Source organism: Oryzias latipes, chromosome 11 (assembly GCF_002234675.1).
Source record: "Oryzias latipes chromosome 11, ASM223467v1".
Lineage (NCBI taxonomy): Eukaryota > Metazoa > Chordata > Actinopteri > Beloniformes > Adrianichthyidae > Oryzias > Oryzias latipes.
The window spans coordinates 26,762,323-26,788,842 of NC_019869.2; the positions used below are offsets into that span (position 1 = coordinate 26,762,323).

Genomic DNA, 26,520 nt, shown 5'->3' on the forward strand with positions numbered 1-26,520 from the left:
ATGCATGGATGGATGCATGGATGCATGGATGGATGGATGCATGGATGGATGGATGGATGGATGGATGGATGGATGGATGGATGCATGGATGGATGGATGCATGGATTGAGAGGTGGATGCATGGATGCATGGATGGATGGATGGATGGATGGATGGATGCATGGATGCATGGATTGATGGATGGATGCATGGATGGATGGATGAATGGATGCATGGATGGATGGATGCATGGATGGATGGATGCATGGATGGATGGATGGATGTATGGATGCATGGATGGATGCATGGATGCATGGATGGATGGATGCATGGATGGATGGATGGATGGATGGATGGATGGATGGATGGATGGATGGATGGATGCATGGATGGATGGATGCATGGATGGATGGATGCATGGATTGAGAGGTGGATGCATGGATGGATGGACGCATGGATGCATGGATGGATGGATGGATGGATGGATGCATGGATGCATGGATTGATGGATGGATGCATGGATGGATGGATGCATGGATGCATGGATGGATGGATGGAGAACTTTTGTGTTTAGCCACAAATGGAACCTGAGAATGACCAACCTGACAGTTTGGTGTCAAGCGTTAACTGAAATTATGACCATCCTTGGTGTTTGATTTTAATAAAAGCAGCTGGAATGTGAAGCTAAAAATAAATGTTAGACAAAAAATACTGGCTCTGAATACACAGTAAAAATTAATACAAATTAACTTCTTCACTAAACTTTTAATTTGAAATCACAGGATGACAATATTCAGTGCATCCATCAGCCACTGTAGTGCCTTGTAAAAGTATTTACCCCCCTTGAACTTTTTTAGTCTTTTGCCTCATTTCAGGTTTCAAACATCTTTTTTCTCTTTCAGCTTTTCCAATAAGGGGTCGCCACAGCAAAACAACCTCTCTTTTGAGGAAGAGTTGGAAGGTTAACTTGGCAATGTTTTATGCTGGATGCCCTTCCTGATGCAACCCTCTCAATTTATCTGGGCTTGGGACTTGCACAGCAGCAGAGAAGGGAAGAGTGAGCAGCCCGGATTTTAACCCTGTTTTCCCGGATGGAAAGCGTTGCAAATCAGCACGAGCTAAACTGGCTCCCCTGATTCAGGCTGCAAACATAAAGATATAAAACTGTAATATTTTGTGAAGAATAACAATAAGTGGGACACAATCACGAAGTGAAATAAAAACTATTGGACATTTCACCTTGTTAACAAATAAAAGTACTAATGATGATAAATAGAATCCACCTGTATATAATCAAGTCTCCGTATAAATACACCTGCTCTGTGATCGTCTCAGATGTCTGTTTAAAGTGCAGAGAGCATCATGAAGAACAAGGAACACACCAGGCAGCTCCAAGATACTTTTCTGGAGAATTTAAAGCTGGATTTGGATTCCCCAAGCTTTAAACATCCCAAGCAGCACTGTGAAAGCGATAATATTGAAATGGAAGGAGCATCAGACCACTGCAAATCTACAAAGACCCGGCCGTCTGTCTAAACCTTCAGCTCCAACAAGGTGAGGACTGATCAGAGATGCAGCCAAGAGGCCCATGATCACTCTGGATGAACTGTAGAGATCTACAGCTGAGGTGGAGAGTCTGTCCACAGGACAGCAATCAGTCACCTACGGCACTAATCTATGGAAGAGTGGCAAGAAGAAAGCCATTTCTTAAAGATATACATAAAAAGTATTGTTTAAAGTTTGCTACAAGCCACCTGGAAGACACACCAAACATGTGGAAGAAGGAGCTCTGGTCAGATGACACCAAAATCCAATCTGGAATCACAGCAAAAGGTGGTGCTACAAAGTATTAACTTGAGGGGGCTGAATAATTTTGCATGCCCAATTTTTCATTTTTTTATTTGTCAAACGACAGAAGATAAAGGATTTGAAAAAGATATGGAAAACGAGGACCAGCATTAAAATGGTTAAACAGTTACATTAATAACAGGCAGCAGTTTGTCCAACTGGATGACTGTAAATCATCCCTGCTAAATTTAAGCTATGGAGTTCCACAAGGGTCAATATTAGGTCCCATACTGTTCATCCTTTACATTAATGACATCCGCTTGGTATCAAATACACTCAAATACTTTTTATATGTCGACGACGCAAGTATAGTCTGTACAGGGGAGAATGTTAGTGAAGTAGTCAAAATAGTAAATGCAGAGTTAGGGAAACTAAAACAATGGTTTGACAAAAATAAACTGTCACTAAGTGTTAACAAAACTAAATTCATGATTTGTGGAAATCGCCACATTCCTGCAGATGTAGAAATCAAAGTTGCTATTGATAATCAGGTTTTGGAAAGAGGGACTGAAATAGAGTTTCTTGGAGTAATTACGGACGATAAAACAAGCTGGAAGCCACAAATAAAGCAGGTCAGAGCTAAACTTGCTAAAAGCAGAGCAGTGTTGGGGAGAACGCGTCATACACTCACAAAGCAACATTTACTAATATATTCATCCATAATACTACCATATTTACAGTACAGTGTAGAAGTTTGGGGAAATACTTATAAAACAGACCTACAGTGTTTGTACATCTACAAAGAAAAAGCTATTGGAATAGTTCATGGTGTATGGGACACATATGAATGCACTGTTTTTAAAGTTGGGTTTATTGAAACTATGGGATCTAGTGAAACTGAAAACGGCTCTCATCATGTATATAAAAACAGAAACAACTTACTTCCAATAAACTTACAGCAAATGATCAAGGACAGAGATGGGAGTTACAATTTGAGAAATCAGCTGAACTTCAAAAAGCAGTGCATACACACTACAAAAAAGAAAATGTGTGTTTTTATTTGTGGTGTGGATTTATGGAACGGACTGGAAGAAGGTTTAAAACAAAGCAAAAGTCACACGGTTGCTGCAGATTTGTCTGCTGCACATCCCTCATGTTGATCCACCGTTCCACCACATCCCAAAGGTTCTGTATTGGGTTGAGATCTGGTGACTGTGGAGGCCGTTTGAGTCTAGAAAACTCATTTTCATGTTCAAGAAAGGTCTGAGATGATTCCAGCACACACACACACACACACACACACACACACACACACACACACACACACACACACACACACACACACACAATGGATAAAGCTGTGTGTATGTGCAAAGTTCAATTCTTAATCTGATCAAAAATCAGAATTAAGAATTGAACTGTGTACATGGGCCCCTGATAAAATATACAGTTATTAGCAAATATTTATATCCACCACACATTCAATCAGATTTAATCATTTTGATGTGGGCAGAACTATCTAAAATAGCAGAAACAGGTGTAGAAAAAGAAGTAGTGGAGTTCTGTTGAAAACAAACAAAGCTGCAGTTAACATGCAGTGAGACAATCTTCTGAGCGAGCTTTTATTTATTTTCTGTGAAAGTGACTATTTACACATACTTTTCTAAATATGTTCAGCCAGTACTGAACTTTATTCCTGGCCCACCTGACCTGGAAGAATGTTAAAAAATACATCCAACCTCCTCACTCAGCACTGCTGACCACAATGTTGTCCTCATCCCATAATAACTCCAGGGCTGCTTTGACTGCACTCAGTGGGGGTTGTTCTTCCCACCAGCTCCATCCTAGCTTTGCCAAGGGCTCAATCCAATGTCCGGGTGGCTGAGGATTCAAACCATTTTACCCTATAGGCTTAATCAGGGTGATAACACCTCCGAGAGGGAGGAGCTCTCTACTAAGTCCTCCTCCATGACTCCATGAAGGGAATAAAAGCTCATAAAGTACCCTGACCAGACCTGCCTGTGGGCGCTTCCTGAAAGCCTGCAGCAGTGAGTTAGCTCATGTCTTCTGCTCTTCAACCGATCCCTGGTTGAACATTTCATCCCCACCATCTAGAGATCATCTATCATCGTCCTTTCTACCTTCCTTGAAGGTTCAAAGCGCTTTACAGTCACAAACCCTTTCACACATTCACACACAAACTGATAGCAGCTCCGCTGCCGGACACTGGTGCCAAACTTTCACCAGAGGCAAGGTGGCGTTCAGTGTCTTGCCCAAGAATACTTCAACACATGAGCGGGCAAGGAGGGAATCGAACCTGTCTTACCACTGCACTATGCCTGTCATGAAAAGCTTTAAGAAGCTTGTTTTAGAACAGCGGTTAGGATCCTGGTCTTCCCCCACACCTACCAGGGAATCTTCATCACACCTGCCACCCATCTTCTCATCAGCCTCAGCCTTCATGTGGACTCCTCACCCTTCAGCCGACGTCAGTCTGTCTGCTTCATGCGGTAGAGTTCAGACCCATGTTACGCTCTAAAGCCTAGTCTACCTTTGGTTCTATTCCAAGTGCCACATGCTGCAAGCTTGTCCACTCTATGTTTGCCTCTCCAGGAATCACCAGCAGCTACGCCTCCACCTTTGGTCACCGTTCAGGACTCCAAGCAAGGTTCCATTCCGTCACCTCTCAAAGCCACGAATCTTCCAAGCCTGAACCCTCCACCAGCCCCAAGACTCAATAAAGACCACTTATTCAGCCACCTCCTGTTTCTGTTGGCTTCTGGGTCCAGCCACGCTCATCATAACACCAGCTGCATGGATGACAGTCCCACACACACTGATCTGCTTCAATTTGCACACTGGCAGCAGAAAGAGGTAGATGATGCGGTGCTTACCCTGTTGCATGGAGCCTTCAGTCATCTGGAAAAGCCCAAGTCTCGTGTAAGACTGGTTTTTGTGACTTCTCAAGTGCCTTTAACACTCTGCAACCACACATCATGTGACGTAAACTGCTTCAGATGGACGTTCATCCTCACCTTTCACCTTTCACCGTTCATCCTGGAAGATGAGATTTTCCAGAGATGAGAATTTTAAAAACTGCAATGAGAAGAAACTGAACAGAAACTGTAGGAATTCAGTCAGATTGGAGCAAATGCACATAATAACCACTAGAGGGAGGCTGACAACAGTTAAACAAACACTCAGCTCCAGGCAAGTGAGCAGAGCTCCTCTTTGGAGATACCTCCAACCGTCTGGATCTCATCCTTCAAACTGAGGCCATCTGTAATTGGAAACTGTCAGTTTTGGCTCCAGACAAACAGTTCTCCCAGGAGTCTGACTTTCACCACTGATGCCGATGCAAGAACTCAAGCTGAAGGCCAACCCAGCAGTAATGACGCGTCCAAGGTACCGAGTCCTGCAGATCATCTGTCCCCAAAGAGGACTGACCAAAGAATAAAAAAGGAGGAGGTCACTTCCTGTTAGGTACATCAACAGCTAGGATCAAGGCGCGGGTTGATGCTAGAGGATGGAATTCCTGTATCGGAACAAAACTGATATCACATTGTAAATGTATTGCAGCTTTTCTAGATTGTTAAGACACTTTTCTTGAAAGCTGCTATCCTTTTCTCTGGGAACACAAAACACAATTTGTCAAGCTACAGTGACAAAACCTCAAACTTTCACCTCAAAAAAGTTCAATCTGTGCTCAAAATGACACTTTGTTGTGAAATTGTGCCGAGTCAGTCAAAATAAAAAAGCAACACTGAACAGTCACTAAACACTTCGTAGAAAGATAGAAAACACAATGCTCAGGACATGAAGCAGGAGAAAGAAACCTTTATTGACTTCAAGCTAAATGCATGTTGCAGAAAACCTGGGCATTTAGGACCTTTACAAAAAGAAAAACAGAAATCTTTTGCATTTACATGTAGGAACTGTTAATATAAACAAGCGTTTTTCACTTGTGTACAAGTAAAAATAAAGTCAAAAATAAATACAAATAAGTGCATTACTCATGTCTCTGTACAGGGCAGGACACAGGACTTCATCCACATCACAGGCCACATTTTCTCTGGCCAGGCAGAGGGGGAGGAGCCCCCTGGCATGCCGGATGCTGGCTTGGTAGGCCTCCACACCCATCTCACCACAGGCAAGTCCCATGGCTGCTGTCCCATGACCCTGGTGTGAGGTTGGCGTTCATACACCTTCAACCGCCACGAGGAGAAAAATTCCTCAATAGGGTTTAGGAAAAGGAGTACAGTGGAAGGCAAAGATTGAGAAAACCCAGTCTCAGTGGGTTGTCATATTGAACCACTCTCTAACCTGGGGGGCTCTGTGAAAACTCACATTGTCCCAAACAACAACATCGATGGGATGCTCATCCTGCTGCCCTAACAGAGCATCTCACATGTGATTGAGGAAAATCAGGAGTCGGCGAGTGCCGCAGGGCAGGCTGGCATGATGGTGGACAACCCCACAATTGCTGGTTTCAGCACATAATGTGACATTGCTACCATGCTGCCCAGGAACACCAACAATGGCCCGATAGCCAATGACATTACGGCCGGCTGACACTGTTGACACCCTCAAATTGACATGGTCCTCAATGATCTTCTGCATAATTTCACTCAGTTTAATGGCATTATTCTCATGGACCATATCAACATTTAGTGTCTCTTGGTGTGGGGAGAACATACCTGTCCTCCCACCCTCATGTGTCAGTCTTTCAATTCTATGTAGTTACAAAAACATATACATAAAAACTAGGCCTACAAACAGTTATAGCAGCCCTCCATTACAATACAGTACAGTGGTACAGTGTGTATTTACAGTACACTGTATTACAGCATATAGAGCTGGTAAGTTCTGCACATATTTTCCCACATTCACTGATGGTTTTTAGAGGTCCCGTGGGGTTTTACAGATGGGCGGGGCTTACCAGCTCTATAGTATGTCATACAGTGATTGTTGTCTATATTTACATGCTGTACTATAATGTCAGCAAAAGGTATTTACCCGTTCTCTTCTCTAAATCTTCAGAATCCTGAGTATTTTGCTCGTGATAACTCCAGCAGCAGAGTGGGGTGGAGTCATCTGTGGATCTGCTGAGGTGTTATGAAGTCAAGGTAAGCTCTTCTGCATTGTTGGACAGGCTGCTTTACATCTTCCTCTTCAAAATAACTCACAGATTTTTCACTAAGTTTAGGTTGGAATAGATTTTTCTCAGTCACAGAGGTACTCTGGCCTTTGTAACTAGATTTCATTCTCATTTGTGACTCTGTCTATGTCTAATGGAGATATGGAGAAGCAAAAGTATCTTTGGAAAGAAGGTCAGCTAAAAGAAGCCTTTTGTGTTCCAAAACCTCCTGTTGAAAGACATCAGGAATGATGAGACAGACTGGAGATCGAGCTCAGATTTGCTGCAAGCAGCAGATAAACAGAGATTCTTACAAAATAAGAGTGTTCGGAGACAGAAAAGCAACAGTCATTGGTGAGGGTGCGTACAGAAAAACGAATCTGACAGTCAACTGCAAAATCAGTTTCCCTTGCAGGTATTCAAGCTATAAACACACAGGTCTCCTTATTTTCCTAATGCACAGTTTTTAAGGTCAAATGCTCCATTTCATCCCCTTCATTTGTTTATGTTAAGCTTCTGTTCTCTTGAGCAGAACAAACTAATCACAGTTGATTTGCATTATTTCCTGGAGAAGGAGGGTAAAAACCTAAATATGAGGCAGCAGGAAAACAGTGCAGCAAATCTACAGCTGATAAACTCATTAAAAAAGGTTATAAAGGCTTTGTGTGTAAAAAAGAATCACTAGAGACCTCATTTATGAAGGATAAAAGGATAAAACAGAGTTTCAGACTCTTTGTTCAAACATTGCCTTGGTTTCACGGACTTTTAGTGGTGTTTGATTACCGTCGATCTTTCTGATCAATAAACCTGCTGCAGTTGGATCAATTGGACTGTCTGTCTGTTTGTAACACTTTCTGTGTAGGGTTTGTCCAAAAACCTGCTTCACAGGTTGATTGGTGGTTTTGTCTCTGTGAGTGAGTGTGGGTGTGGTGTTTGTCTCTGTGATTGACAGGTGTCAGGGTGAACCGTGGCTGCACATGACAGCAGCTGGTTAGGCTTCACCTTCCCATGATTCTAAATGGGAATATGAGGGCCTAGAAAAGGGATGGATGGGTGTAAAGTGTTTTTTTGTCCTCATTTTACTAATGTTAAAGTTTGAGGTCAAACGCCTAATTTCACCGGCTTTGTTTGCGCTCCTCTTCTAATGACGGGAGCAAATACATGAAAATCAGTTTCTTTCTTGCAAACAGACCAAAACAAAGAAATAAAAAGGAGAGCTGCCTGTAAAAGCTATAGATAAGTGATCATTGGTGAGAGCACAGGAAGGCTGCCAGGAAAAGAAAGGATCTGCAAACCAAGGTAGGCCCGATTTACTACAAATTCTGTAAATCTTCTGCTTTCAGTCGTACTTCAGGACATGTTTAGCAACTGATTTCTATAAGGCACGGAATCATTTCATGAAAAAATTATTTTAGATTTTTACAGACTTCCCTTTATAAGGATGTTTGTATTTTTTATGATGTTTTACGTCTCATCAGCCCTCAGAACTTTGAGATTCAGAGAAACAGAAAAGTCAGCTTTATGGAAAACAAGACTTGAATGTAAATACATAGATTTTCTTGGGGAAACACGGGCTTTACTGTGTTAAGTATTCTGATGAAAAGTTAAATTCAACTGTAAACAGGTGTATAGATGGACTTTAACAGCTTATCAATGTGTGGGATTTTCAGGATGGTCAGGACACTCCTGCTATGTGTCACTCTCTCAGGTAAACGTTTTTCATGGTAACATCCAAAGTTCTGCTTCAACTACACTTCATGAATTCAGTCAATGATAAATGAAATGAGTTGAATAAATCTTCCTATCTTCATAAAAACCCATCTGTCCATCAGTTCTCTCCCTTCCATCTACAAGAACAGAGGCCTTTTTTAGAGAGTATCACCATGTGAAGGCCCTGAAGACATGGGAGGAAGCCCAGCAGGCCTGCAGACAGCTGTACTCTGACCTGGCCACAGTGGCCAGTCCTGCTGAGAGCACCAGGCTGTTGGGGGCGGTCCAGGAGCCTGGAGAACTGGCATGGATCGGGCTTTATGACAACATGGCCAAGTGGAAGTGGACGATGGGACATCCAGACTTTGACAGCAACATTGACTATCACAACTGGCAGTTCGATAACCCTAAATATAAAGGTACCAAAGACACCTGTGGGACGATAAGGTACAACGGACTTTGGCGTGATGAAATCTGCGACACAGAGCGTCCTTTTGTCTGCTACCATGGTGGGTTACAGTGTTCAGTGTTTAATAAAGAAACCCTAAACTATCCCAAAGATTCCTTCTTTCATGACAGTCTAAAGATAACGATTGTCTTTCAGTTGAATGATAACTGGAGGATGTCAATGTAAAAATGTTGTGTTTTTCTGATAATTTAGCCTTAAAATGGAATAAAGACTTTACAGATATTAGCACACTCAGATGACGAGAACTGTTCTCAGTAAATATAATTATAACAATACAAAAACTTTCTGATATTTCTGTTTTTTCTTCTAGGACAAGGCCCTTCACAGTTCATTTTTGTGAATACATTGATGACTTGGGACATGGCTAAAACCCACTGCAGGTCTCTGTACACCGACCTTGCTAGAGTCAACAACGTGTCTGAGAATGAACAAATCTTCGCTCTGCTGCCGCGAAATGCCTGGATTGGCCTCCACAGACGCCCCTGGTCTCCCTGGTCAGATCAGACCGCTGCTAACTTCACAAACTGGGAGGTTGACCAGCTTGTCAATTTGGACAACACCCTTGTTTCATGTGGTGCGGTCAACACCACCACAGGGCTGTGGTTTAATGTCAGCTGTGCAGAGAAACACAACTTCATCTGTCAAAAATTGATTCCGCCTAGAAGCAGAGTGAGGCTGAGGTTCCAGTCTGGAGCTGACCTGACTGACCCGGAGATTCAACTGCAGATTTTAGAGCAGGTATCGGCTTCTCTGCTTTTTAGTAAGGATCGGTTTATTGTTCAGGATTAAGAATAAATAGAACCTCCACCACTTTTTCTGAAAAGCAGTTTCTCGTGTAGCTGAAGCTCATAACATGGCAAGCAAAGCAGACCTACTGTAGCTTGGACAGGAATGTAATTTCCTTAACGTCAGGAATGAGCAGAACAAACACATATCTCTGCTCAGCTGCATCCATCCATCCATCCATCCATCCCACTGAATCCCATTTGGGGTCATGGCGTTGCTGGAGCCTATCCCAGTTACTGTTGGACGAAGGCAGGCTGCTCCCCCGGGTCAAACCTTCTCTTGCACAGACTAACAATATGCAATGCCTGTGTAAAAGAGTCATGTGTAAAAACACGCATGACTGAAACTGAGCATCTCTGTAACACAGGAGTCCCAGTTAGGGTCTTTTGGACAGTAAGCACATGTGCTTTTCTGGACTTGTAGCATTCTTGGAACCCTCCTGAGTCCAGCACCAGTTTCAGCTCTAATGAGAAGCAAACAAGGGGACCGTAAGCCAAAGAGATGAAGCGATGCAACAGTCCTGCATTTCTCATTAAAATAAAAAAGCATAAACCCCCAGTAGCAATAGTCCAGGTGGTCTCAGGACTTCGAGCATTGTACACTTTGGTTTGACCTGACCCTCACAGGTGTTTTGGTGTCCTCAATGAGAACTAAAGAAATGATGGCCATTTAGATGCTGACATAATTTCAACTGAATCAGCCTTAATATCCCAGTGAGAAAAGGCTCAGTCTTACAAGGAAAACCCCAAACCCAAGCTGAGAACCTCTGAAAACTGACAAACAATTCTCTGTTGTTTTTTTAAATCAACCGGAGAAGAATAGGAAGATCTGCTGTTGGCTCAGGACTCACACGTGTGCTTTTTATTTAGCTGCAAGCAAAGCTGAAGACTGACAGTTCAACCGACTACCAACTTCGCTGGATTACGAGGGACGGTCAGATCTTTCACAAGGACAGGAACGAGGTAAACCACTTCCCACTCACACTGACACACGCACTAAGACGTACGCACCAACACACACACCTCCTGACCTGACAATGTTTACGATCAAATCTCAGTAAAGCTGCTTAAACCCTGAACCTGCTTTACAATGAGTTAGTGAATCGCATTGTGATCATAACAGAGCTCAAACCCCAGACTTGCAAACCACAGCCTGTGAGATAGAAAACATAGAGTGCTGAAAATAATTTGCAATATTTCTGTGTTCCTATGTGTGCTTGAGGGGCAGGAAACTGAGCTGATCGGCGGACGTCGATGAGATTCTCCCTGAACCTGCAGACTCAGCTGATGGAGCAGCCGCTGGCTTTTCTGAAAGCAATATTTAGGACATCAGACAATAGCTCTGAAACACTGAATGTTGTGCAGGAATGGAAACTGTTGGTGTTTTCTTCTAGTAAGCTCCTCTGTCAATGTTTATCTGGGATTGTTTGACTGTATCCATCATTGTCGGAAGTTTTAGTAGAAAAGGAACCTAAATGACATGTTTACATTTTTCTGATTTATTAAAAAGAAAATATCTCATTTTAGAGGGAAAAACATCCTTTCTTGTAACAAATTGTGTGTTGGGAAACTCATTAAAAAAGTGTGGTTCTATAAAAACACTGATGACAGCTTGCAGCTTCAGATCAGATTTCACATCTTTGGTCCTAAACAGCAATGAGACTTAAAGTGGAACAGGTGATTGACCCTTTTGGTCAAAAGATCTCAAAGTCCTGAAGCATCTCTGCGTTTAGACATTCTCTTCAGAAGCTTTTGCTAACACAGGGAGGTCATGCTGATCCCGTCCAAGCTGGAAAAGTGTGCAGAAAAAAGATCCCAAGATTTTTTTTGTTTTTAATCCAGTATTTTTAGTCCCGTCCAAATTGTTATGATTTTCTTTCCTTATACCTCTTTGGATGTGGGCCATTTTCTCCTCAGTTACCCCTGGAATTTTACGTCCAGAGCCTGACCTGTCCCTGTAGGCAGTAGGTTCTAATGCTGCAGGGATTCAGAGATCATTTAAAGGTCTTCACATGGAAAGTGGTCAGCAGCATGTCAACAGTCTAGGTCCTTAAAAGGAAATCTAAAAAAAAACAAAGTTACTCATCTTTACTCAACCTGCCGAGTCATTATAATACATCAAGCCTCCAAATGCTGATCTGTATCATCAGTTACCATGGTTACCTTAAATCCACCTGGAGCAAATTAGTTATGCTTGATCACTAACAAAAAAGAAGCACACACAGAAGTGTGCTAAAACCTTTGCACAGTCCATCAGACAGATTTCATCATCACATCTCGACTTAAACTAGAGAAACTCCCAGCGACTTTATCAGGTTCAAATCTCTGATGCCCAGGTGTTTGTTTAGTTACAGTTTATGTCATACCTGCAGTCTGTCAGCACCTTCGGGCGCATCCCAAAGGTGCTGACAGACCCCGTGCCCACCCCCCAACAGTAATTTAGCTGTGTGATCTGCTGCAGGACCGTCTCAGCAACACCCCAAATGACCTATCCTGTCCCTCATGGCAAGAAGAAGCACCGCTGTTGAATCACCGCTGCTGAAGCAGAGCGGCGGGCCTCAGCTTTCCAGTTTAGACCCCACTAAATCACAAGTTTGAGCCCCTAACTTAAGCCGGCTACTAGGAAGCAAACAAGACGAGCTGTAAACTAGGAGAACTGGGTTTGCTCAAGACAAGGTTTGTTTAGAAAAGAAGAACCTATTAATTATTAAAGTCTGACAAAAGCAAAATATGAATCACCAAATAGGCATTATTTGGCTTTGGCATTTATGTTAGTGCTGTTCCCTGAAAAATCTGTTCAGAGTAAAATATGAGAAAAAGATTTGTATGTCGACTCAAAGTTAATATTAGTGCTATCTTGTGAATTTCTTTTGTCAGGTTTAGTTGAAAATGTGTCACTAAAGGTCTGGCTTAAGTAAAACATTTGATCATGTATGATCCAAATATTTGTTTCTTTTGTAGAAACTGATTTTATGTGAAATGAGACAAAACAAACAAACTGCAACTAAATTCATCACTGACAATGTTGAGGAATGACAGAATAATCTGAGCAACATTTATTGAATGTTTTAGTTATTATCAGTTGATAATGTTCAACACACTATTTACTCAAAAAGGGGGTTCCAAAAGAGGAAAAAGTCATTTCTACAAAAGGATTAGGATCATCATGGCTAATCAAACTTAGGCTGAGTTGCTGTTGTTCCCAAACTCTTCCATTTTGTTATGATAGAGCTGAAAGTTGACTGTGGAATATTTAGGAATGAGGACATTTCACCATTGCATTTGTTGGACAGGTGGCGTCCTATGATGTTTCCACGGTGGAGCTCGTGGAGAGCGACCCATTCTCTCAGAGATGTTTGTAAAAACAGTTTGCATGCCTGATAGCTTGATTTGATAAACCGGTGGCCAGAACAAGTGATTAGGACACCTGATTCTGATCATGTGGATGGGCAAGGGAATGCTTTTGGTGATATAGTGTATATCAACAAAAAAAGTAAATAAAAAAAAGAAAATAAAAATGTAATGTTTTGAAGAAATTCAAGCATAAACTGCTCTTTTTTTGAAGAATGACAGAAAAATTTATATTTTTGAACACTTTAAAGTAGTCTACTCCAACCACTGGCCGCGCACCGGGGAACAATTAATGGCGCGCAATGGTAATGAGCAATTACCATAACCAATGAACAATAAACATTACCCAGTGAGGGTCCTTGGGCAAGATCCTTAACGCTACTGCCAACCTCATAACATGGATTACAAAAACTGTAAAACTATTAAATGAATGAACTCAGAAGGGGTGGGATTATATAAGTTCGCTTCTTCCCACTCCTTTTCAAGCAATAAATCAAGCTATACCTATCTTTAGTTAATGATCACTGTATTTAATTAAGCAAATGTGATTTAAGTGACGTGTTTGTTTTTGTTTTATTTTCTGTCTTTTTAATCTATGCATTTCATCATTTCTGTATTGAGTTTGAGAAACGTGTAAATTCTTTATTGCTTTGACTACAATGCTTGAAATAAATCAATAAATCAAAAAAAAAAATCAATCACCAATCATGGTGTTGATGAGGGGGGGCTGATGCTGTAGTATCGCATGACTTGACAAGACCGGTGTGGCAACTCAACTTGGCGGTGCGTAAGTAGCTGAACAAACATTTCTGTATTATATCGTTTTACCGCCATATCAAATTAGCTGTAAAACTAACATCTGTAAAAGTTCAATAAGCCTTTTGACAGCCTGGAGGACCTGTAGAATTATATAGACGGCTGGTACCTTAGTTATGGGGAAGACCAACACCACCACTCCTTCCTCCAAACGCGCCCGTCCAGAAAATCCTCCCGGAGCTGCCTCCTCCCCAGGCAGCGGAATCAGTGACACCTTAGATTCCAAGGGAGAGTCAGAGTGGGTCCTCATTTCTCCACAGCCCTGAGTTAAACACCGGCTCCCCACAAGGCTGTGTGCTGAGTCCTCAAGACTCAAGAGTACAAGACAAAACTCAAAGAAGGTGCCAAACCTTATGCATTGTTGCTGCCAAGATGAGTCCCTTTGCCCTTATATGACAAAGTAAAGGCAGAGTTAGAAAGAACGGAGAAGATGGGAGTAATTGAGGTCATTGAGGAATCAACAGAGTGGTGCACTGGGATGGTAATAGTACCTAAGCCCAACGACAAAGTCAGGATCTGCTCAGACATGACTCACCTGAATGAATATGTTTGCAGGGAGCGCCACATACTGCCAGCAGTGGATGAGACGTTGGCCAAGTTTGCAGGTGAAACAGTCTTCACAAAACTGGATGCTACAGCGGGATTTGGGCAAATACCTTTACACCCTGGTTCAGTCCCTTTAACCACATTCATCACCCCGTTTGGCCGGTACGGTTATAAAAGATTGCCGTTTGGAATCTCATCTCCCGGAACACTTTCAAAAGAGACTGACCCAAATGCTGTCAGGCCTGGACGGAACCGTGTGTCATGCAGATGACATATTAGTGTTCTGGTCCACTCGGGAGCAGCATGATAAAAGACTGCACAAAGCGTTAGAGCGTCTCCAGCAGGAAGGACGGACTCTCAACAATGACAAGTGCCATTTTGCTGTAGAAAAATTCATGTTTCTGGGTCACATTGTCTCGGCACAAGGTATTGAAGAGGACCCTGGGAAAATCCGAGCGATCATGGAGATGCCTACACCCAAAGATGCTGCTGATGTGAAAAGATTTGATAAGATAAGATAAAGCTTTTGTCATGGAACGAAGACGTGGACACAAGATGCAGGACGACAGAAGTTGTGAAACAAAAGGATTTTCGTACACTAGTAACAGTCATAAGAGAACGATCCGGTGATAAGTGAGGAGGAACACAAGGTATATGTACACATAACAGTGATTGACAACAGGTGAGTAAACAGGTGCTGGCGCTGAAGAAGTCAAGTCAACAGAAGCACCACAGAACACCGAACCGGAACCTAACAAAATAAAAGCCCCAAACCGGAAGTGAAGGTGAACCTAACCGCCCTGGCCCCCGGTACCCGACAGTACCCCTCCCTCAAGGGGCGCCTCTGGGCGCACCACCGGGCTTGTCAGGATGGCGGCGGTGGAACTCCCGGAGCATGTCCTTGTCCAGCATCCTCGATGTCGGCTCCCAGGACCTCTCCTCGGGCCCGTACCCCTTCCAGTCCACCAGGTACTGCAGACCCCGACCCCGCCGCCTGACGTCCATGATGCATCTGATGGTCCATGCAGGCTGACCGTCGATGATACGAGGCGGTGGCGGTTGGGAGGGAGAAGGCTGGAGAGGACTTGTAATGTGTGGCTTGAGCTGAGAGACGTGAAAGACTGGATGAACACGCATAGTACGAGGAAGGCGCAGTCGGACCGCCACAGGGTTGATGACCCTCTCCACCTCGAAAGGCCCGATGTACTTGGGAGACAGCTTCCTCGACTCCGTCCGCAGCTTGATGTTAGCTGTGGATAGGAGAACCAACTGACCTGGTGTGTAGGTAGGTGCAGGTAACCTATGCCGGTTGGCCAGTCTCTAGTTAGCTGCGGACGAGCGAAGAAGAGCAGTGCCACTGCGCAAAAGCCCCCAGAATCAGGACATATATTTGTCTGGATATCCTCAGAAATACCCCATATCTGGTGATATCTACGGTGGATACTCTCCGGACATGACTGTCTCTAAGTTCATGTCCTGAGCATATCAACTCCGAGTATGGGACACTTTTATTCTGATAGAATCTGGAGATGAGATTCTCTCCAGATATGAGATGCGTCACTTGTGATATCCAAGGTCAGGATATTTCCAGATTCTATCCATGTCATATCTGTTGATATCTGATGTCCGTATACTAGTCATATCTGAAGTTAGGATTTGGAACATATGGCCAGCAGGCATATCTGAAGAACTAACACCAGTGATATCTGAGTTCAGGATATTTCCAGATTCTCTCCATGTCATATCTGTTGATATCTGATGTCCGTATACTAGTCATATCTGAAGTTAGGATTTGGAACATATGGCCAGCAGACATATCTGAAGAACAAATACTAGTGATGTAAGTCAGGATATTTCAAGATACCAGTCATCTCAAAAATATATAATAAATGAAAGGTAACAGAAAACCGGTATTACTCAAAAATATTTTATTACAAAATAAATAAGTCAAAAACCACAAACAAACATGCATCCTTTTTTTCTCTTCTGCCAGATAGCAGCTCTTGACTGGTGGTGGGTTTCCTTCAGTAAAGTCAGCTGAGTGTCTCGTGCGTAATTTTGGCTCAATTCCACTCCTCCAGTTTTCATCCCAGGCTTTATGGCATTTCAGCATCACCATGGTTAGCCTAGTGGAGCGCCACTTTGGCGAGGCTTGATAATAAGATGGTTTGTCCTCGTCACTTTCCTCGTCGCTGACATAGTTTGCATTGGCTCTTTTTATTTATGACAGATCCTCTTGATTGAGAATCTTCTCAGCAATTTTGACCCTCTTTTTGAAGAGCTGTGGACCAACAGGAAAGGAAAATATTATTTTAATTAGAGGAAACAACATACACACACATACACAGTTCAACTGGACCATGCACGACCTGAGTCAATGAAACAAGGTCACAAATAGGACAACTCACCTGATCATGCTGACTGGTCCTCCTTGCTTCTATCTCCATTCTCTCTCTTTGCACTTGAGACTGTCAATAGCTCGATTGCAAGCTCCTAGTCGATGGAAATATGAAATGTACAGAAGATGAGGTCAACATATTGCAAACATGTTTCCAAAGTGGAATATTCAAAATGTGCCATGCAGACTGTCACAGTGGCTTATCTTAATTATCCATTGTCAATGCTATATCGTTATTGTAACTTAGTATTTGGTCTTAAGACATGGAAACACTAAATGAGCTGTCTATCACACTAATACAATTGCAATCCTATTCAAAAAATCTCTGAAAAGAAAGTAACACTGATTATTGACATTGAGTCTCTCACTTTATCTCTAACTTATGGCGAGTTGTGTAAATCCAACTTCATGTGCTTACTTCTAACTTGGTGGAAACTCCAATTTGGTTCCACATCTTTCACTGCTGCCGTCATCTCCTCATTGTGGTGTTCTGAAGCTAAAGAAAAGACAATATTTTATAACTGACTGGAGTTCTTGTCAAGTTTCCTAAAATGATAGTGAGAAAGAAACATACTTATCATCTGCCCGGACCTTCCACTGGAGCTGCTCTCCGAGGTTCTTGTGTTTGTGATGGACAAGAATCTGAAAGAAAGAACAAGTCTGTTAGGTTACAGTAACATTGCCATTATGGCCAATGTTCTAGAATACAGGCACCTGCCCAACACAAAACCCCCCCAGCGGCCGAGTGGCAAACTCAAGAACGCATTTAGCTTTAGGAAAGGAAGATCCGCCAACGTTTTCCGACCACGGTCAGAAAGAGAAAAGTCCTCGCAGGAAAGGTCCAACATAGGCTAAACATGAACAACCTTTTTTAAAGTGCAAAAAAAAGTGAACACGTGTTTGTCTGTTTGGCTGCTTTAGTGAATCGTGCTGCTGCTTTTATTCGTCCGTCTTCGTGTTACGTGACCGGAACGCCAACATCATGATAACCGTGTCAGCTATCAGTGAGGATCTTAACGGGGTGACGATGTTTCCTGTCGCGCTGAATTCACGCTCCCATGGAGAGCTCGTAGCGCATTTAGACGTATATTTTCCTGCCACTTTTGACAGAAGTGCAGAGACATCGGGGCGCCTGCGCTCCACCCTCGCCCCGCAGGCTCCTCGCCTCTCCTTTCCCTCCTCCGGCGCCCCTAGCGTGAGGGGAGCCGACGTTCGGACCCTGTGCAGCCGGTTCGGGCGCAGCTGCCGGTGGACCCCCGGCGTGTCTCCGTGCTGCCCGCGCTACACAGGCCCCACGGCGGTGGGGGGCGACGTCTGCCGCTCCAGCGGGGGAATCGGGAGGAGTGACGCCGCGGCCGCCCAACACGTAGAACCAATGAAACCTAATTGACATAGTGCCCAGGGTGTCCAAGATTTGTCCATAACCGCATGAGAATACACAATAATTAGCAAAGATGAATATGTTTATAGTTCAAATCACACACCATATGAGTCCTCTGTAACTTCAAATAAATAAATAAAGTGTGGGTCCGCGGTGATGACGTCCCGCGGGTGATGAGGTTTTACGGTCTGACACCGAATCCCAGGAGAAGCTACTAGGCTGCACGGATGATCCATGATCCATACGGATCACAGGCCCCGGTTCTGCACAGATGTGTGCCGCGGATTCCACCCCCCAAGCCCCCATCCCCTCCACGCACTTCATTTAATCTGTACGGTCACATCCTGCTGTTTACCGCGTTAATGTCGCTGCTCGACGTTTGTCCGTTAGGTGATGACATGTTTCTGGGTTACTTGAAGTTTTATACAAAAGCGAAGTTTTTCAGCACAAAATATTTGTACACACGGAAGATACATACGGAAACTTCGAGGGGGGGGGTCGTATCCGGTGTTCGTGTAGCTTCTTCTTGGTTTTTCCACGTCGTCCAGCCTCTGTGATTATGTTTCAATCGCTTCAGATGAAGACTCTTTTCCTGAAAAAAGGGAAGGATGTGGTTATTTTTGCTACTTAAAATAGCCCCGGAATTGGTTAAATATAACCCCGTAGCCTCCAAGCCCCGAATAACATGCCCATAGATCAAATGTTTTACCTGAACTTATCCGCTCGGCCGGGTCACTGCCGCCAACTCCCGGATCCTCTGAGGTCTTTTCGCTGTGAGGACTACTAGAGGGTGTCCGTGTCTCCTACGGTCAACTTTTATTCTTTTTTCCGTCTTCATCTTCGGACCTAACGCTCCGTGCCGCCATTGTTTTCAAACAGACTGTGTCATAACCATCTTTTTTGGAATTGTACTGAAATTAGAATTTTTTTGGAAGAAGTGTTTACAATTTATCAGTAATCATATTCACCCCAACTTCACTCTGAAATTCGAATATATAATTTTTGGGTTTTATAATAAAAACTTGGACTCAAATAAAAACTAATGTTTGTTTCTCCTTCGGCTTTTCCCATCTGGGGTCGCCACAACGAACGAGTCGCATGGGAAACTTGGCAATGTTTTACGCCGGATGCCCTTCCTGACGCAACCCTCTCAAAGCAACCGGGCTTGGGACTGGCATAGAAGTAGAGAAGGGAACAGGGAGCAGCCCAGAGTTGAACCTGGGTTTCACGGATGGAAGGCACCGCAAACCAGCACGAGCTAAACCTGCTCCCACGAGCTAAACCTGCTCCAAATAAAAACTAATAATTAATGTTATTATTATATTTGGCAAATTGTATATTCATAAATGCTAATTCTATTCATCTTCTATCCCCCCCCCCCCCCCGTGTTAATCAAACAAATTGAAATGTATCTCAGTTAAATCTCTGAAAGACATAAGAAAGCTGTATGTTTGTATGAAAGTTGTGGAAACCTGAATGTTTTTGTGTAAAATGCATGTAATATGTTTGCTCTCCTGGCTGTACTTACATTTTGAACAATAAAGTTAAAAAAAATAAACTTTCTTCACCCACTCCCTGAAAACACTAAACAGAGCAGCAGTTATCATTGATTTCTTACCAAAAACGATCCTAAAGTTTTTTAAAAGGTTTCTTATGGGTTTTTTTTTGGTATAAATGAGATACTGTTTTACAAAACATCACAAAAGACTTTCCTGCCACTTGATTCATGCTCAGGAAGAAATTGGCTGTTGAAAATGACAAAATTTGTTGTATGCCCGAAGTGCCATTGTATTTATTACCTTTGATGAAGCAATGAGGATATTACTGTATATCTTAATCAAACTTGGGTTGACCTGTCAATACTCTTCACACCTGTTTTTAAACATTTGTGGGAAAATATAAGTGCAGAGCAAACTCTCAAATATATGTGCTTTTGAAGTATCTTGTGCACATAAATTGCTAGGCAAGGCACTTATCAAACAAGTGATACATATAATATCCAGAGACAATACATCTCCTAATGCAGTATCGCCTTTGCAAAAATCACAAAATATGGTGTAGGTACCATAACCTTTCGGCCTGGAACTTCCGTTCGGGGTTCTTTCGACTGAGTATAACGTCACACTACGGTAACCCCACTTGGACAAACTACGTAGCATTGACATCTGCTTGGGCTCTACGTATTTTCATTTCACGTTCCCTTTTGTAATCTAAAGGAGTTTTCCCCCATAAATTGTGTCTGACAATATTCTTTGTCATTTTTATAAAGACATGTTGTCACAATCCGCTCGTTACTCCAGTTTAAGTTCAGCCGTGGCTGAAATTTTTGTCAGCACGGCTAAATGTTGCCCTTCCGGGTCCGTTCTGTCAATAATAAAGCAATGGGTGCACAGATTAAAAGAACTATAAGAGAAAATGAATTCAATAATAATCATAACAATAATAAAGGCACCTTTCGAATACTATCTCCCAGCTCTTTTCGTTTACAACAGACGTCATAATATTATTTATTAATATTATTAATATTAGTATCGTAAATTGGTGAATAAGGCAAAGAGTAAGGTGATGAGGTGTACGAGGTTAAAGGGTGAACGTAGATTGAATGTGGCATTAAATGGGGAGTTGTTGGAAGAGGTAGAGTGTTTTCAGTATTTGGGGTCGTGTGTCTGTGTGGATGGTGGAATAGGGGAAGAGGTAGAGTTTAGAATGAACAAAGTACGAAAGATATGGGGGGGGGGAGTGAAGAGAGTGATTGAATGTAGATCACTGGAAAAGCATGCAAAATGGAGATTCTATGAGGGTGTGGTGGTGCCTGCAGCGTTATATGGGGCTGAAACAGAGTCTGAAAGTGGCGGAAAAGAGGAAGCTGAATGTAGTTGAGATGAGATGTTTGAGGAGTATGTGTGGTGTGACGCGTATGGATCGTATGAGAAATGAAGTTATCCGAGAGAGAACTGGTGTGATGCGAGAGTTGGCTTATAGAGCAGAGCAAAAGGCACTGGGATGGTTTGGACATGTTGAAAGAATGGAAAGGGAGCGTTTGGTGAAAAGGGTATATGAATCTGATGTGAGTGGAGTGAGAATGAGAGGAAGACCACGAATGGGATGGACGGAGGGTGTAAGGAGAGCGCTGAATGCAAGAGGGATGACTGTGGTGCAGGGGAGAGAGGCTGCTCAGGACAGGGATGGGTGGCGAGAGTTTGTGTATGAATGAATGGATGGGTGTGGTAGAGGTCTGGTCTTGGGATGAAGCGGCAAGGGGAAACCAGCCTTGGCTGAGGCCCTGCTGTGGAGGTGCCCACACTGGAGTGTGCAGCTGACCCTGGTGCAGTGTGGTGTGGCTTAGACCAGGCCTTAGACCAGTGTCACACACACACACCAACGCACACACACACGCACACACTGAAGGCGGAGGGTTTGGGGAAGAGAAGGAGGGAGTTAAAATTGTGTGCCCTGTCTAGGCTACCCCACCTTGGTGGGACACAGCCTTGGTAAATAGATAGATAGTATCGTAAATTGTCCAGACCAATCACTGTCTGACACGTCATCAGACCAACACACAGCCAATCACATAATGTGACGTCAGCACTAGTCGAAGGACCCCGAAGGGAAGTTCCAGGCCGAACGGTTATGGTACCTACAGCGGCAATGGTAACTGCGGAGGATATGCACCAGAAATACCTCAACACTTAGATAAGTATACACTACAGATACTACAGGATATTTACCTTCTTCAGTATCTTTACTCCAGATATTTCCAGATTCGACTTCAGGTCATATTCGGAACTTGGATATGACCAAAATAAGACACAACCAGTATCTTTTGCCCGGATACCTTCAGATATGCTGCCTGTCTGGATATGCATTAGAAATGGTCCAGATTCTTTAGATATTTAAGAAAGTATCCACAACAGATATTGAGGATTCTGGCTCTTTTCGCGCAGTGTGCGTGCCTCCCTCCAGATGCGCCTGCAGCGGCGGTAGAGGTGTTGAACCGACGGGACCGTCGCCTCCTTCTCCTGCTCCGGAAACAACGGAGGTTGGTAGCCCAGGGAACTCTCAAAGGGGGACATACCTGAAGCAGATGATGTCATAGAGTTGTGGGCATACTCAACCCACGGCAGCAGGGTGCTCCAAGAGGTCTGGTTACGGGAACAGACGCATCGGAGAGCCACCTCAAGGTCCTGATTGGTCCTCTCGGCCTGCCCGTTGGACTGTGGATGGAACCCCGAAGAGAGACTGACCGTGGGACTAAAGGCTGCACAGAAAGTCTTCCATAATTGTGAAATGAACTGAGGGCCGCGGTCAGAGACGATATCCACCGGAATGCCGTGCAGCCGAAACACGTATTCAATGATGAGTCTGGCGGTCTCAACGGCCGAAGGCAGCTTTCTCAGGGGCACGAAGTGGGCTGCCTTGGAAAACTGGTCCACGATCGTCATGATTGCAGTCTTCCCAGAGGAGGATGGCAGACCGGTCACAAAGTCCAGGGCGATGTGGGACCACGGGCGGCTCGGAACAGGTAAGGGGTGTAACAGACCTGCTGGTGGTCGATTGCTGACCTTGTTCTGGGCGCAGATCGTGCAGGCCAAGACAAACTCTCGGGCGTCCTTCGCCAAGCTGGGCCACCAGAAACAGCGACGCAGGAAGGAGACAGTTCTGTGTACACCGGGGTGACAAGTGAGGCGAGAAGCGTGAGCCCATTGAAGGGCCTGACTCCTTACGGCCCTGGGTACATAGAATCTGTTAGGTGGCCCACTACCAGCGTCAGGTTCCCGGGTCTGGGCAGCTTTGATATCCCTCTACAGCTGCCAGGAGAGGGCACCCAGAACACAGGAGGCAGGTATCACAGTCTTAGGTTGCTGACTCTCCACCACCGGTTCCTGTTGCAGAGAAAGAGCGTCTGGTTTGACGTTCTTGGAGCCAGGGCGGTCTAGAGTTAAGCCGTTTTGCGGTCCGGATATAGGACAAGGTTTTATGATCAGTCCAGACCACAAAAGGCTGACCCGCCCCCTCCAACCAGTGGAGGCACTGGTTGGAGGGGGCGGGGCCTCCACTCCTCCAACGCCAACTTGATAGCCAGAAGCTCCTTGTCACCCACATCATAGTTCGTCTCCGCCGGATTAAGCTGGTGGGAGAAGAAGGTGCAAGGATGAAGCTTGCTGTCCGCACCCTTACGCTGGGACAACACAGCTCCAACCCCAGTGTCCGAAGCGTCAACCTCCACAACGAACTGGGCGGAGGGATCAGGTTGGACAAGGACCGGCGCCGTGGTGAAAAGGCGTTTGACGTCCCGAAAAGCGCCCTCAGCGGCCTCCGTCCAATAAAAAGGCGAGGAGGTGGAGGTCAGACCCGTAAGGGGGGCTGCGACTGAGCTGTAATTCCGGATGAAACGGCGTAGATAGTTGGCAAACCCCAAAAACCGTTGGAGCTGTTTGCGAGTGGCAGGGGTGGGCCAATCCACCACTGCACTGACCTTAGCCGGCCTTAGCACCGCCCCTCCCGTGATTACAAAACCCAAAAACGATACACTAGAGGAGTGGAAATCACATTTCTCGGCCTTCACAAACAGTTTATTCTCCAGGAGCCGTTGGGGGTCCTGGAGAAGATGAGAATATCATCCAGGCACACAAACACAAAATGATGGATGTAATCTCGTAGCACATTAATCATGCCCTGAAAGACAGCTGGAGCGTTGGACAAACCAAACGGCATCACCAGATACTCATAGTGTCCAAGATGTGTGTTGAAGGCAGTCTTCCACTCATCACCCTCCCTCATACGCACCAAGTGGTACCCATTCCTTAGGTCCAATTTAGTGAAGATACGGGCCTCCTGCAAAGACTCAAATGCAGTGTTCATGAGGGGAAGAGGATAACGGTTCTTAATAGTGATGGCGTTTAACCCACGAAAATCAATGCATGGCCGTAAAGAACCGTCCTTCTTCCCTACAACGAAAAACCCCGCTCCCACAGGGGACGAAGAGGGTCTGATAAGGCCCGCCCGAAGAGAGTCAGTCACATACTGCTCCATGGCCTCCCTCTCATTCTTAGACAGACTGTAAAGATGAGTCCTGGGGAGTGTAGCACCGGGCTGCAACTCTATGGAGCAGTCATAAGGCCTGTGAGGAGGTAATGAGAGAGCCCGGGATTTTGAAAACACCTCCCCCAGATCGTGGTATTCAGAGGGCACCTTGGAGAGGTCGGGTGAGGACGGCTGTCCTACCGGGTCAGCGGAATCAGCCCCTGGATGCCGAGCTGAGCGTAAGCAGACTTCGTGACAGTGATTACTCCAACTGTTTATACGGTTGTTGGGCCATTTCATGACTGGATTATGGGCCAGGAGCCAAGGAAACCCCAGAACCACCGGTTTATGTGGTGAGTCAAACAGAAAAAAACGAGTATGCTCCTGATGGTTCCCAGACAGTATGAGGTGAACGGGCTTAGTGATCTGCTCAATCGTGGCGACAGCCTCTCCATTAAGGGAGATAACCTGCCAAGAGCAGGGAAGTAACTCTGTCTGCCGTTTGGCTAGCTCGGCATCCATGAGGTTCTGTTCAGCCCCTGAGTCCAATAAGGCCTGAACATGAAACCCCCCTCCCCTAGACATGACATGACCCTCCAGAAAACAGGAAGTGGATTTCGAACAGGTGGGCGCATGCCCTCCGTTCGTCAGTGTGCCCACTCTTAATGACGAACGGAGACATTTGGGCAGTGTGACGGTGTGGCACCGTCAGACGATGAGGGGGGGGCCACACCGTGTTTTATTGTTTGTGCATTTGTGTATTTTATGTTTTAAAATTACTACCTGTGGTGCCACCTGGTCAATAATTCAGAGGAACGCCCAACAGGCGTGGCTTAGCGTTCAAAAGGCAGCACCACAGGAGGAGTGACGGAGGTGCCATGCGCTGGTGCGGCCCTAGTCACACTTAGGACAACAGTACAATGAAATTCCAAACTGTCCCACATTGGTGCAAGGAGAGAGAAGATGTTCATAAGGGCTATTGCTCTGTTGTAAAAACTGTCTCTGAGTCTGTTTGTCCGTGACCTCAGCACCCTCGGTCTTTTCCAGAGGGCAACCATTGAAACACCCGTTGTCCGGGGTGCGTGCAGTCTTTCATGATGTTGTGTGCCCTCCCAAGACAGCGGGTGCTGTAGAGATCCTTCAGTGAGGGAAGAGGGTAGCCGATGATCTGTGTGTTTGACCCTCTGTAGAACCTTCTTGTGTCCCATGGTGCAGCTTGAAAACCACACAGAGATGCTATGTTAGTACTCTCTCAATGGAGCAACGATGGAAGGCAACCAGCAGCTCTCTCTTCAGGTTGACCCTCCTGAGGATCCTCAGGAAGTGAAGACGCTGTTGGGCCTTTTTCATTACCTCTGTAGTGTTTGAGCTCCATCGGATGTCTTCATCAATGTGCACACCAAGGTACTTGAAGCTTGGCAGTCTATTCACACACTCCCCATCAATGACAATTGACTGCAGATCTGACTTCTTCCTCCTGATCACTTCTCTTGTTTTTGAGGTGTTTAGGACCAAATTGTTGTCTGCACACCACCCCACCAGCCTCTGGATCTAATCCCTGTATGCCGTCTCATCACCACCAGAAATAAGCCCCACCACAGTTGTGTCATTGGCAAACTTAATGACTGCATTATCTGGGTGTGTGCTGACACAGTCATACGTGTACGGTGTGTACAGCGGAGGACTCAGCACACAGCCTTGTGGGGAGCCGGTGTTTAAACTCAGGGCTGTGGAGAGATGAGGACCCACTCTGACTCTCTGTACTCTGTCAGAGAGAAAGTCTCTGATCCAACAGCAAGTGGTGGGAGGAAGTCCAATGTCCAACAATTTTCCTGACAGTCTGTCCGGCAGTACTCTATTAAATGCAGAGCTAAAGTCGACAAAGAGCAGCCTAGCATAACAACCTTGTGTTTCCAGGTGGGAAATGGTGGTGTGGAGTGCTGTGACGACGGCGTCCTCTGTCCATCTGTTAGCTCTGTATGCAAACTGTAGTGGGTTGAGTGTGGGTGGGAGGTAGGACATGATGTGACGTCGGACCAGTTTCTCGAAACACTTCATTATGACAGGTGTCAGAGCTAAGTAGTCATTGAGGCTGCTGATGGAGTCTTTTTTAGCAGCGGGACAATTGTGGCTGAC

General features: G+C 44.7%; 1 protein-coding gene and 1 long non-coding RNA gene across 4 annotated transcripts; one reads left to right on the plus strand and one right to left on the minus strand.

Moving 5' to 3' along the window:
• Positions 1–8,104: 8,104 nt before the first annotated feature.
• Positions 8,105–11,470, plus strand: LOC105355165 (lymphocyte antigen 75-like). 2 transcript variants are annotated; one of them, XM_023959929.1, is made up of 6 exons: positions 8,105–8,203; positions 8,575–8,612; positions 8,737–9,123; positions 9,394–9,821; positions 10,739–10,831; positions 11,091–11,470. In XM_023959929.1, exons 2-6 carry the CDS (start codon positions 8,576–8,578, stop codon positions 11,124–11,126), a joined length of 981 nt encoding a protein of 326 aa, XP_023815697.1. In that variant the 5' UTR covers positions 8,105–8,203; position 8,575; the 3' UTR covers positions 11,127–11,470. The 2 variants fall into 2 exon arrangements, with proteins under 2 accessions (XP_023815697.1, XP_023815698.1); XM_023959930.1 differs by having other exon boundaries at positions 11,097–11,470.
• Positions 11,471–16,492: 5,022 nt separating this feature from the next.
• Positions 16,493–19,134, minus strand: LOC111948241. Of its 2 annotated transcripts, none has more exons than XR_002874194.1 (5): positions 18,839–19,134; positions 17,554–17,621; positions 17,398–17,475; positions 16,990–17,071; positions 16,493–16,862 (listed from the first exon to the last, which is right to left on the minus strand). It is a non-coding gene; the product is annotated as an uncharacterized LOC111948241 (long non-coding RNA). The 2 variants fall into 2 exon arrangements; XR_002874193.1 differs by having other exon boundaries at positions 16,990–17,074.
• Between the last annotated feature and the right edge of the window lie 7,386 nt (positions 19,135–26,520).